The 14216-nt window shown below is 42.4% G+C and overlaps 1 protein-coding gene across 9 annotated transcripts in view; it reads right to left on the bottom strand.

Annotated features, from left to right (window-relative positions):
* Positions 1-14216, bottom strand: part of RALGAPA2 (Ral GTPase activating protein catalytic alpha subunit 2) — a 320907-nt gene that overhangs the window by 115328 nt on the left and 191363 nt on the right. For 8 of the 9 annotated variants that reach the window (XR_004178987.1, XM_021921290.2, XM_021921288.2 and 5 more), the window contains 3 exons: positions 7906-8677; positions 6680-6751; positions 878-1001 (listed from right to left, as the gene is read on the bottom strand). Coding sequence is in view for 8 of the 9 variants with exons in the window: in XM_021921290.2 (XP_021776982.1) it covers positions 878-1001; positions 6680-6751; positions 7906-8677 (968 nt within the window). In the remaining variant the exon portion in view is untranslated. Of the gene's footprint in view, positions 1-417; positions 641-877; positions 1002-6679; positions 6752-7905; positions 8678-14216 lie in introns of those variants that run through there. The other variant, XM_021921295.2, reaches the window with a different exon arrangement.

The raw sequence follows: 14216 nt of genomic DNA, 5'->3' as shown, positions 1-14216 counted from the left end.
AAATTAACTGGGCGTGGTGGTGCGTGCCTGTAGTCTCAGCTACTTGGGAGGCTGAGGCAGGAGAAGAGCTTGAACCTGGGAGGTGGAGGTTGCAGTGAGCCGAGATCACGCGACTGCACTCCAGCCCGGGTGACAGAGCAAGACTCTGTCTCAAAAAAAATAAAAAATAAAAAAAATAAAAAAAGAAAAAAAATAAGTAAATTATTTTAGATATGTTGATTTCCATTGTAACTACTCCTAATTCTTTCAGATTCTAGGAATTTTTTGTTTAGGTTTATGTTTTGGGGGGAAAGGGGTGTGTGTGTGTGTGTGTGTGTGTGTGTGTGTGTGTGTAAATGTATGTATGTCTGTATGTCAGAGTACCATTTAATAAAGAAAAAAATAAACTTTTCCAACATCAATCATCCTGAGATCTACCTTAGGGAAATAGGTTGATAGCTAAACCATCATGGCTATTATATTATATTTTCATTGCAACTTTTGACTTCATCCAACTCTTTCTTCATCTTTTCACCCATCAAGTCATTGACTTCTTCTTCAATCTCCATACTGTGGCCAAAGCCATTGCTTCTCTGCCCACATTTGTCTTCTCTTACTACAAACTGTCTATGGCTGGGAGAGCCCATCTGACTATTCAGTTCTGATAAAAAGCAAATGAAAAAATATTAAGAGGAAAGTTAAAGGAAAACAAAAGTTCATATATTAAATACTGACAAGCAACTAATAGACGTCAAATCCAATAAATTCTTCAATTCCAGAACTCTACCTATGCTATATTTGAATGCAAAAGCACATGTGAAAACTTATACAATGTCTACTTTGGACACATCTTTAAATAGTGCTGGTCAATAAACACCTACTGAATGAAATGCATTACCTCCCATCCAAGTCCAGCAACAAAGTCTTCATATGCTTGGCTTCCTCTTTCGTTAGAGAGGATTGAACACTTGTCTTCTTGACCTTCAGCAATGTAAAACACTGCGATTTTGTGTGTCTCACGGCTATAAATTTTTAAATTTAAAGGAGTTAGAATTCTTACATGTAAAATTTTACTTCACTACTATTAATACAACCAGCATGACTTCTACCGCTGAGCTTACATTTACTGAGAACCTGCTAGGGGTCAGTCAGTGTTCTGAGATGGTCTGACACATGGTCTCATTTATTCTTCACAAACGTGCTAAAGAGATGAGTATTATTATCACCTCCCTAGCAGAGGTGGTTGAAAGGAGGCACAGAAAGTGAAACAAAAAGCACACCCAGCAAGCAGGGGATGGGAACTGCAGCAAGGCCATCTGTTTCCTGAGATCATACCCTCAGATACAAGATACACTGACCAGCAGGTTGGGGCACAACATTTGGTAAGTTCTCTGTTTTTGATAAAAAATAATCTTTTAAAGTATTTCAAATAGATATAAATTGTGAATAGATCTATGTGACTGTCCGTATTTAACTCACACTTTAGGCTACTGGGTGGTTCTGTGATTGGAACTATAAAATATGCCACGATTTTATGAGAAAAAGAATACCCTTCCAAGCAGAACGCACTTAGGTATTTTCTTCATGAAGGGGTTTACTAACTCCTGGGCTCTGACTATTCTGAGGGTGCCTGACAAGGTGGACAGCTAGTCAGGGGAACCCCTTTTAGCCAAAACCCTCCATCTGCTTGTTCCAAGATAGATCTGGGATACTCTGGTATTAAATCAAGCAAAAGTGATGTGCACTTTGAAAAAAGAAGCCCTGCCATTTTCTCTTTTGCACATCTAGCATACTGCTTTGTATACAGTAGGTGTTCAGTTAAATCTCTGTTACTGACCAGATATATAGGTGATACATTTGAATGCATTAATAATAAATTTCTACAAATTGTACCCTGGAGTAAAGTGACAAAATACCTGGGGCTGTACCAAGCATTTGGTGATAGTTTAGAGATGAAAACATTGTTCTTATTCAAACGGAGTTTTAATTACGAATCATTCATTCCCTAGCCCAATCATCCAAGAGTTTTGGTTTTTTTAAAGTTTCGATGTCCACTTCCAGAGCGGTTCCACCTTTCTCCTTTTTTTATACTACATTCTGATAAATCTCATAGGAATAACTATAAAGTTCTTAAATACAGAAATATTTTTTTCTGTCAAATTGTTTAATATTTCAACATTGTAATTTGATTACATATCATATTGGTGGAACTGAGCTCCATATTTTAACAAATTCTCTAAGATTTCCTTCTGTGTGCATTATTTCTCTACTTAATAATCAGAACTAATTAACTCTCAATTAAAAAGTTACACAAATAACTGGAGGAAGAGAGTTCTCTCCTTTTACTAAGATGGCTTATTCACTTCCCCCATAGGTTATATGTAATAAACATATTTGGAAGAAGAATTAGAAAATACAGAAAGAAAAGAGAAGAATAAAAATCACTAGCAATTTCAACAGATAAGCAAAGAACACAGCCGTTACACCATTTTAGGATACACTTTTGCATGCACATATGAGAAGTTACTACATTCTGCTTTACAACAGATTTTTTCACTTACAATATCTGTGAACACTTTTTTTATTGTGGTAAAATATACATATCATAAAATTCACCATTTCAACCATTTTTTAGTGTGAAGACTTTTATATCATGTGCCTCTACAACAGAGGTTTAATGATTGTAACAACATTCCATTATATTAATATGTCATAGCCCAAATCCTCATTTAGGTTGCTTCTATTTTAAAAGACACTTTCACGTAATCTTTAATACATCTTAAAGATAATCTTTAATGTTTTTAATCTTTTCACAATATCTTTTTTTTTAGACAGTCTCACTTCATCACCTAGGCTGGAGTGCAGTGGCGTGATCTCAGCTCGCTGCAACCTCCGCCTCCTGTGTTCACGTGATTCTTGTGCCTCAGCCGTCCCAGTAGTTGGGACTACAGGTGCGTGCCATCACACAACCACCACACCTGGCTAATTTTTTATTATTATTTTTAGTAGAGACAGGGTTTCACCATGTTGGCCAGGCTGGTCTTGAACTCCTGATCTCAGGTGATCCACCCACCTTGGCCTCCCAAAGTGCTGGCTTTATAGGCTTGAGCAACATGCCCAGCCCCAATATCTTTAATATGTCCTTAAAATAAATTTAGAAAGCTTGTCCTCATGCAGCAGGAACAGGCAGGCGACACCAATGGCGTAGAATCTGACTAGCCTATTCCAAGTGCTATAAAAATTTGGGCACTTGGATAATAACAGAAACCATAACCTAAGACCTAAAAGACTGCCTCTTTCAACAAAGGTGGAGAAGTATAGTTATTCAATTTCTATCTGCAGGTCTCTCTACATATGTAAAAAATCCTCAGCATTTAATTTTTCTTTGTTTTATAGACTTTACATACATAAAAACAACCTCAGGTTTATCTACAATGTTTCAGTTTATTCTCCTTAAAAATCTAAGCTTTTTCCATTGCAGCTGTTGCTAAGTCCTTGAGCCCTCATTAACTCAATGTGGGAGCACAAGAGAGCTAAGCCTGAATGATGGGGCTGACCAATCTGAGTGTGAGGAAAGATGACCTTTAGTTGTAAACATTCATCAAATTTCACGTTCTCCAAAATGTTAGTACACAGAGAGCCTGCTAGGATGAAGAAGCTGTGTCTGGCCTTATTAGAACCATGCTTTTGAAATGGTAATTAGCAACATCAACAGCACTTCACATCCATAAGAAGTACACCAATGTATGAAGGAGCAGGTAATTCAGAAACACACATACATGAAATTAACAATCTCCCCTTCCTCATTAGAATGCACTGTTCTTTCTTATTAGGAATAGACCAGAATAGCTCAGTTTCCTTGTGCTGTCACATGAAAAAGCCAAAGGAAAGCATGATTTTAACATCCACCTCCCCATGTAGTGGTAGGAAGGCATTTATATCTAAAAGGGAAGCCCACTGTGATTTGTATGTACATTCATCAGAGCATTGACAATCTAGACCATAGCTGCAAGATAGCCTCAACTTTTCCAAAGAACATGTTAAGAAGGAACTATGCATCAAGAGCAGTGAGATAAATTGATAACAGAATTAAACAGAAATGTTCTAAATGAAAGCTGACAGACAAGGTATTTTCTTACCTGCTACCTGACCAAAATACAGGGCAGTCTAGATTTCTCAAAGCTGAGGAGTACCAGACTTATTTCTAGTTTCTTCAAAAAGAATCTTCAAAACATCCTTCACCTTAAAATGATACCCATTTGATGTCGAAGACACTAAATCCAGGAGTTGGGGTTTTAAGTGAAGGTTGATCAAGGCGCAGGGAGGGGACTGCCACTCAGCTATTCAAAGCCGTATTTCGCTGCAACAGTACCCCAGGGAGATAATTCAATTGTACCTCATGCAACTAAAGTGCATTAACACTCAACAAATTGACCGCAATTACATGAAACCAAGTATTCACTTAATACTAAGAAGCCTGGAATAATTCAGCATATGCTTAAAAAGCTGAGTGTGGAACCCAAATGACTGCTTATTTAATACCGAAGGAAGGAGGGAGAGGATGGTGAATCCCTGAGTTCTTCAGAATAAATCCCTTACAGAATTTCCATAGAAAAGTTGATCTATGTTCCTCTAGGGAAAAGGAATCACAAGAATAATCAGGAAATGGAATACAGTGAAGGGCAAGGTGAGAAATGGCAGCTTCAGGTTTTTCATTTCTAATGACTTTAAAAAATTATTCAAATTCAAATCTTTTACTGTTTCACCTGATAAGTCAGGAAACAAAGACATTTAAAATGGCAATGGTGCTGCAGGCTTCTGGACTGAGAATGGCTCCTTTATCCAGGTAAAATTACAAATGAATATTTTAATTCTGTGTTTTTAAAAAAATGTCTGTATATTTCTTGATACTGAAATATTTATCACTCTCCAGAGAAGAGTAAGGCCACCTAGGAAAAAAGGCCCTCATATCCCCTTCTGCAGAGGGAATCAGGTTTGGAACAGCCATCCTGTCACATTCCCAAGACTTGGAAACATACACGAAACAGTTCATACCTCAACATGTGTGTAAATATGAGATGCAATAAGAGGTCCTGAGTGACCTGGGAGACAGGTGGGAAAGTAGAAGGGTGAAGAAGAGAAAAGAAAAAAAGAAAAAAAAAAACTTATGCCCTTCTGATTCCCATAAAACGGTCAATACAAACAAATCCATCTTAATATCACATGCTTCTGAAGGATGGAAACAATACACAGCTGTAAGTTTAATATTATTTTATCTACTCAGTCCTTAGTGACATCACCAAAGGACCTCTCTGAAATATAATCTTCCAAGTGTTTAAAAGAAAATTCCAACTGGACTTTGCTAGTTGGGTTTACATCCAATTCAAGAATTCAAAACACCAAAGAAGAAACACAGTTGTCAAGGTGATATGCAAATAATACTGACATGAACCAAGAGTTTGCTTGACAATAAAATTTAAGCATGTGTCACTTTGAGTTTTGATCAAAACTTTAAAATAAACAATAACACCATCACAAAGCCACTGAAACACACACGATGGCGAAAATATTCATTCAGCAGGCTATAACTCATCACTGTAAGTGCAAGCAGGAGAAGCTCACGACTTAGAAGAGAAGCGTGAGTGGATGAATGAAGGATTTAATGAATAGAATAAAGAGCTCTAGTAATTTTCTGAAATTCTAGGATATGACTTTGGTCAAGATAAAGCAGGACTCTGTTACTTCCTTTCTTCCTTCTTACTTCTCAGCCAGCAACTGCACCACCCTTTAAAAACATATAGCTCAAAACGGATTTAAAAATTTATGAGTTAACGAGTAGTAAGAAAAATGTAATGAATAAAATATAGTGTGAAGAGTTGAAAAATAAACTTGAGGAAAACAACCTGAATTTTTAATTTGAGAGCTCAGAGAATATCAGAATATTCCTAAGCGGAATAAAAGGGGAATGAAGTTGTTTTTTTTTTTTTTAAAGAGGTTTTTTTTAAAAACTAAAGGTTAAGGAGGCAGCTTATTCTCTTCAAAACTTTGAAACATCTGTTATGTACCAAGTACTATACTTATTCTTGACTTAGATGATTTTGGAAACACACATTCCCCAAATCAAACACTTTTCATGGTTGTGAGCTCATCTATAGAAATGCTTCTGAGATAGTATAGAACAGGGGTGGATCTGAGAGTCTGGCCAGCTTTGGAGAATGAGGCTTATTAACAGAGAGTTATTAATTACAACACACTGGTTTTAACCTTTCCAACACTATGAAGCCACAAGTACAGAATGTTAGCGCCTTGGTACACAGCATGGATTTTGAAGTCACACTCACTTGGCTTTAGATAATATGGTATGAGCAACCATGGGCTGTTTAACCTAGGTAAACTTTTTCTTCATCATAAAGAGGTGGTTGCAGAGATCAAATGAGAATTCTGGCAGCCACAAAGAAAGACAATCAAAAGTACAGATTAGGTGGGAGTGGTGACCTCTTTTTAGTGTACCAAACATGAAAGTTTATTCCTTATAGTAAAAAACACCAGAGGTATGGCATGCGCAAATGTCACCAGATGCTAGGTTACAGAACTATCCTTGGATGTCTCAGTAAGTGTATTCATTCCTGCAGTTGTATCTGTTATCCAAGAATACCCAGAGACAAACAGGAAAAAAGTGATTTGATATACTTTCACATACCACTGGCGGGAGTCCAAATTTTTTAGCTCTCTCAATAATTTTGAATTTTTCTTCAACAGATGAAAATTCTTCCTATAAAGAAAAAAGGATGGAAGAAAAACCATGTGATTACAGAACCATTTTGCCGCTTTTCAATCAGTAATTTAATAAAAATACCTATCACCCATCCTCTACCACCTCACTCACAAAAGATTTGTGATAGAAACCTACAGAATGAACTCCATTCTCCTTAAGACATGCAAAGCTATAAAAATTCCACCGGCATCCCATTACTACCCAGTGACACAGATGGCTCTTTGGTGAGTGTTGTGACTTATATGCATGTGACTGTGTGACTGTGTCTGTTTCCAGTGTCAGCTCTGCTGTGAACCCCTTTTCCCCACCTCTGTTCTTAAAAACTCCACTCCACTATCAGGGTCCAGCTCAAATTCGCCCCTTTCCACAAAGTCTTCTCCATTGCTCTGTACTTCCCACTGGATTTAATCATTACTCATGAACTCCTGGGTCATTCTATCCTTTATCAGAGTTGTATTAGGTCTATCTCCCACATCAGACCTAAGGTTAGACTGTGGTTTATTCACCTTTGTAGTTCATTTGCTTCCTGCATGAAGGCAGAAACAATAATGGACAAAGCAATAAGTAAAACACACACTCTCAGCCAGGTGCAGTGGCTCACACCTATAATCCCAACACTTTGGGAGGCCAAGGCGGGTGACTCATGAGGTCAGGAGTTCAAGACCAGCCTGGCCAACATGGTGAAACTCCGTTTCTACTAAAAATACAAAAAATTAGCCGGGCATGGTGGCAGGCGCCTGTAATCCCAGCTACTCAGGAGGCTGAGGCAGAAGAATTGCTTGAACCTGGGAGGCGGAGGTTGCAGTGAGCCAAGACCACGCCACAGCACTCCAGCCCGGGCAACAGAGCAAGACTCTGTCTCAAAAAACAAAAAACAAACAACAACAACCACCACCGCCCTCCCCCCCCACAATGTTTGATATCCTTTAAAATATCCAACATGTTTGGAATTCAGTCTGCACACCAGTACAGCATAATTTCATTTCTAGCTTTAATTTAGTAGCAGAAAATAAGCTGCAAATGTTAAAATAAAGAAAAATCTCCACTCTTCTCTCTTCTCCAATCTTTTCTTCTTCCCCAACCACAAACTGATAAAAAATACAAGTACATGAAAATAATAAAATAACTGGAGGTCTAGCATGGATTGTTACCTTCTGTCCCAAGAATTCATTCCCAAGTCATCAAGCAATAACCTGCAGAAATAAAAGGGTCCTCGGGGCTCCACTGGGGAGGGCTGCCCTTGGCTGGTGACTTTCATTGCAGAATCGAAGTTATGACTCTGGATATACTCATCCTCCTGAGCATTTTGGCGCAAAATGACCTCGATAATTTCCTTCTCTTGGTCATAGTTCATGCCACATGGGGGTAGGGAAGGTTCATTTAGATTTAGCTGTGATGGTAAAAGGCATTCAGGACTTGTATGGCCAATGTTTTCAAGTAATTTGTCAAGAACATCATCCCCCTCCTCAACTTGAGAAGAGTCTTTCTGAGGTCCAAATGTGTCATGATGCCAGCTTGAAACCAGAAATGAAGGATTTCTTCCATTGGGTGCTAAGCAGCCTTCCAAAGGTCCATATAAAACCTTACCATCCCAAGAGTACTTCCCTGAGATATCCCTCACAATTACTCTCACATCAGAGAGACAGCCCACTGGTGATCCTCCTGCCAGTCCTTCTGTGGGTGTCTGAAGGTAGGAGATGAGGGTGCTATCATTAAATACAAACAGCTGCAGGTTTGGGCTTCTGAACACCTCAGAGGACAGCTCAGAGCCTTCCACATGGGCATTGTCATGGTTCTCACTGACAAGGCTGTGCAGTATGGCAGGGCCCCCACTGAGGGGGTAGTGCCCCAGGTGGTTCACCAGGTGGGCCATCACCATTCGAGCAGTCAAGGGGATCAACTCCAAACTTCTTCTCTTCTTCTCTGTAAACAGCAGTAAAGAAACATAAAGAGTCAGTGGTGAATGAAGATTAAAACTCAACTCCTTTTTTGGGGAGGGGGGGCAGGGGGCAGTTCCAATATGGTATATTACAGGCTTTTAGTGTGCCTCAGCCACTTAGAAATAGCAACATAGTGCAAAAAGATCAACTCTCTGAGCTTTAATTCAAGAAGGAAAATGGGAATTCACTGGAATCATGAAGGATGTTCCAGATCTCAGGGAGGACAATGCAGGCAAACAGCCCCTGTGATGGCATCCAGCTGATGTGAGTGAAGCCCCAGTACCTGAGAAAGAGTCTCCCTCTGTAATTTACCTTTCCACTGGGGAACCAAGCAACCCAGGCCAAGGCAGAGAATGATGTTTCTCCCAAGCCCCAGAGCTATCTTGGGGACAGGCTTGGAGGTGCTGAGAGGAAAAGACACCAGAAAAAGCTGCAGGCATTTCCTAGATCCGGAACTGAGAGATTGGAGCACTTGCTCTGGAGTGGGGTAGGGACTTCCACAGCCAGAACTGAGGAAAGTGCCTCAGCAGCAGGCACTGGAATTGTGCTCCTCTCAACTGCAGGCTTGGGGTGGGAGGAGAGAGCTGCTGCAGCTGAAGTTTCTCCTGGGCAATGAGACTTGCAGCCAGGGCCAGCTTGGCAACATAGAAGCAGTCTGCATGTGTCATTGCTGAGTGCACCAGACTGCTCCCCTGAGATCATGGTGCAGCAGGGCCCTCTCTGTTCCACTCCCAGGTAGGACTCCAGGCAGTAAAGGCAAACGCTTTCCTAGACTGGCGGCCTGAGCTGCCCCAACCTTCCTGTGCACACATCATGGTACAGTACGGCCCTCTCCACTCCGTGCCTAGGCAGATCTCTAGGCATTCAGAGCACCTGCTTGCCTGGACCAGCAGCCTGAGCCATGCTTCCCTTCCTGGACATAGATTGTGGTGCAACAGGGCCCTTTGCGCTCCACACCCAAGCAGATCTCCAGGCATTCAAAGCACCTGCTCACCTGGACTGGTAGTGTGAGCTGCTTCACCCTTTATGTAGAGATCCTGGAGCAGGGGGACCCTCTCTGCTTCATGCTCAGGAAGGTCTCTAGGCACTGAGAGCTCCTGCTTGCCTGGTTCAGCAGCCTGAGTCTCTCCATCCCTCCTCTGCTGAGATCCTGGTGCAGGGGAACTCTCTCCACTCTACACCAAGACAGATCTCCAGGTATTCGGCACATTTCCTTGCCCAGATTGGCAGCCTGAGCTGCCCCACCCTTCCTGTATGGTACAGTGGAGCCCATTCCACTCCATGCCCAGGCAGATCTCCAAGCATTCAGAGCACCCACTCACCTGAATCAGCAGACTGAGCCAGCTTGCCCTTCCTGTGCAGAGACCATGGTGAAGTGGGGTCCTCTCCACCCATGCCCAGGCATATCTCCAGGTAGTTGCAGTGCCTGCTCATCTGGGTTACCAGCCTGAGCCACCCCACCTTTCTTGTGCAGAGATTGTAGTATAGCAGAGCCCTTTGCACTCCAAGCCCAGGCAGACTTACAGATACCTGGAGCACCCAAACCCACTCTCCTGATCAGGAGTTCAGGTGCCCCTCTGCCTGTGCAGAGACCTGGGAGCCAAGGAGATTTCCCAGCTCCATGCCTAGGCACATCACTGGGCACCTGATGGCTACTCACTGGATTCTCCCTCAGCACTGCTACTTGTGCCCAACACCAGGGGAGCTGTAAATGAGCCTGTCCAGTCTGGCTCAATCCATCTTGCCCCCTGCCCACCCAGAGCTAAGCAGGGAGCTCAGACCACTGTGCACTCCATGGATCACCCCATTGCCTGAGGCAATAGAGAGCTTCTCCTGGTAAACAAGGATCAAGTATATATCTGGCCACATCACCCACAGCCAGCTTTTACCCATAAACACCATCTACTGGCTTATAGGTCAAATTGCACAGCCCAATATAAAACCTGCCGACAGAAGTCCACAGGGCTATAGAAGCAAAACCAGAAGATGGCAGATTGGAGGCAGTGTTAGCGTGCCTCTCCCACTGGGAAGGACAGAATAGTGTGTAGAGATTTGCACTGTGAACTTTTTTCCAAGGAGCAATACAGGAACTCAACAGGAAAACTGCAAGAATCCACAGACCCTTTGAAAGAAGCAGAAGGCTGAAGTCTACTCCAAGAGACAGGTGAAAAACTATAAATCCTCAGAGTGTGAGTGGGAGAGACTACCTTCAGAATACACATCCCCACACAGGAATCTGAAAATCCAAGTCATGGGAGAAGGCCTTAACCCTACCCAGAGCTGGAACTGCTTAAGGGAGTGATGAGAAACATAAAAGTAGAAGTAGCAGCAGCAAATGCCTTGCAGGCATTCCCAGTCTCCAGCATGAACCGAGGGAAGCCACACCTGAATATATCTCACAGGGGACCTTGGGGAAGCCGGTCAACTAGCTCAGAAAGGGGTTACAGGGTGAAAGGTGCTCCTAACTGAATTTCATGATATAATCTCGAGCAGGGATGAACTCCTTTGACCAGAACAGGCAGGGGCGGGGGGTGGGGGGGGACAGGGAAGTGCATTGCAGACACATCTGCATCATGGGCAGATAGGAGGGGCATGGCCAGAAAGCCAGGTGGGAAAGCTTATGGCCTGGGACAGATCTGGGTTCTGTGTGCAGACTGCCTGGATCTAAGCCTGGTGCTGCTAGTAAGAACACTGAGGGAGTGAGATCGGCCTTGCCAACTGCATGGGAGCTGGGCAAGGCTTACTGCTGCCTGCTACACTCCACTCCCATTGTGAACTCTTCTGTGCAGCAGAGGCAGTTATACTACCTCTGGAACATTACCCCACTGCCTGAGTACCACCCCTGACCCTCAAAGGAACCATGGCTGGCCCCACTCAAGGACAGTCAGAGCACAGATCTGCTCAACCCTATCCCCACCTGTTGGTATGTATCCCTGCACCCACCCCGGTAGCTTAGGTAGCTTAACACAAAGGACACAAACTTGTAGGAGCTTTACAGCCCTGCCCATTGCCTCAGAAACCAGATTACTTCCCCTAGGCAATTTAGGGCTAGCTCAAATCCCACAGCTAGTACTGCAGCTGGTGCTCTCTTGCAAGCACCACGTCGTGGCTGGAACTAGCTGATGCAGCCCACTACAGCATCTACAGGTGGAATAACACTGTGCCCAGGAAGGAGAAAATGGCTAAATGACCTTAGCTATCACCAATGCCCATAATACTCTAGCCACCAGAGGTCCTGAGCCTGTCCAGGTGAAAGTTAACCACAATTAAAACCAGCATTCAAGAAAGCCAGCACACTAAGCATATCTATAACCAAGGAATCTCACAGAGTCTACGTCACTCCCCTGCCACCTCTATCACAGCTGGAGTACCCACTGCTGGGAGACTTGAAGAAAGGTCACATCACTGGATGATCATTTGCAGACATTTCCCAGCACCAGCCTGGAGAGTGGCAACCCCACTGGGTGGCTAGACCCAGAAGAGCAATAGCAATCACTGTAGTCTGGCTATCAAGACCTCCTATTTCTAGGGGAAGGGGGAGAGCACCACATCAAGGGAATACCCCAAGGGACAAAAGAATTTGGACAGCAGGGCTTGAGTCCCACATCTTTCTGCAGCAGAGACACAACTGCAGTGCTGGGTGCAACAGGGAAAGTCTGAACCTCTACCCCAACAGGAAGGCAGCCTGCATGCTCGTGAAGGCTTGTGGAGAAAGGGTCCTTGTTCTCCACTTTGTCAACCACCATAGACACAACTGGAACTTCTTCCATGGGAACTCAGCATGAATGCACCTATAGATAGCCCTCCTGGAACAATTCATGGTGACTGCATCCTCACAGACGCACTCTCCGAGTTTAGGCTTGCAAAAGAGGCAGAATCATAATTCCTTTCCACATGGAACATCAACATCCCTCATCCCTACAGATGAAAAGAGGTGCCTGTCTGATGTGAACAGCCGAAATATTAGGACAGGAGTGAGGCTGGGAGGTGGGTAACTTTCTCGCCGCTGGCCTGACAGGAGAGCTGAGTTAGTTCCCACTCTTCACCCTGATAAAACTCAGTGCATCTAACTGAGAGATCCCCTAGCCACATTAATCAAGGCTGGGGCCTCAGCCCACCATTGTGTATTGTATCTAACCACCTGCTTTAGCTGCAACTGGTTTCTATCTAGAGATACTTCCCCTACTGGCCTGAAGCCTGGATCATCAAGAGAGTCAATAAAATACTGGGGAAAAATTAAATTAAAAAGTGCATACCATGGGGAAATGATATAAGCTTCAAGAGATCCTTGCCATTCCAATTCCACAGGAGACAATGAAATTGCCCACACCCCGAGTACGTAACTACTACAATCAGCATCTGAGAAACTTAGCATACAAAGACTCCATATAACCAAGAAACTCATATAGAATATTCACCTCTAAAAGCAGCAAAATCAAATTAGGCTATAATAAACTATAAACATTAAAGTCACGTATTTAAGAGGAGGGGAAAAAGAAATTAAAAAATAAATACAGTTAAATCAAGAATAAATTCAAGAACAATTTGAAGAAACAGTCTACACAAATGAGAAGGGACCAGAAAATACAGGTAATATGATAAAACAAGGTTCAAAAGATCACACTAGCTTCCCAGCAACGGATCTAAACCAAGATGAAATCTTTGAAATACCAGATAAAGAATTTAGAAGGTTGATTATTAAGCTACTCAACAAGATACCAGAAAAAGGTGAAAAACAACATAAGTTTTTTTTTTTTTTCCCCGAGATGGAGTCTTGCTCTGTCGCCAGGCTGGAGTGCAGTGGCACGATCTCGGCTCATTGCAACCTCCGCCTCCCAGGTTCAAGCAATTATCCTGCCTCAGCCTCCCAAGTAGCTGGGACTACAGGTACCTGCCACAACGCCCAGCTAATTTTTTGTATTTTTAGTAGAGATAAGGTTTCACCATGTTAGCCAGGATGGTCTGGATCTCCTGACCTCATGATCCATCTGCCTCGGCCTCCGAAAGTGCTAGGATTACAGACGTAAGCCACCATGCCTGGCCACCTAACCAGAGATAGTTTTGTTATGGATGATGAAGTACGACATTGAGTGAAAAAAAATACCCTCAAATTTGAGCTCTTTCTTGCTTAACCTAAAATACCTACACTATCACCTTCATTTTTCCTTTTCACTTTCTATATGATGTATCCACTTAGCAAGGATGTGCATACCAATATGTTTTTTAAGCATTTTGCCTATTTGCTTAGCTAATATGTCAGTGAATTGTAAAAACTCCTTTGTCAGAGAAGTTTAAGCAATTATTTTTAGTACTTTAGAACTATCTTGGGAATGCTTGCATTAGCTCCTGATGCTTTTTGGAGAACAAATATTCAGGTAAAAGATAATTGTACATTGAAAGAAAAATGGTGCCAGAATTTAAATGTGTATTTTTAGGTTTTTCCTTTTTCAATAACCTATTTATCTTCTGCTATTTTTAAGTGACAACTCATAATAAATGGTGAACCTATTTTAGGGATAGCC

The sequence above is a fragment of the Papio anubis genome, chromosome 16 (assembly GCF_008728515.1).
Source record: "Papio anubis isolate 15944 chromosome 16, Panubis1.0, whole genome shotgun sequence".
NCBI classification, from domain to species: domain Eukaryota; kingdom Metazoa; phylum Chordata; class Mammalia; order Primates; family Cercopithecidae; genus Papio; species Papio anubis.
This window is presented reverse-complemented; position numbering and strand designations above follow the sequence as displayed.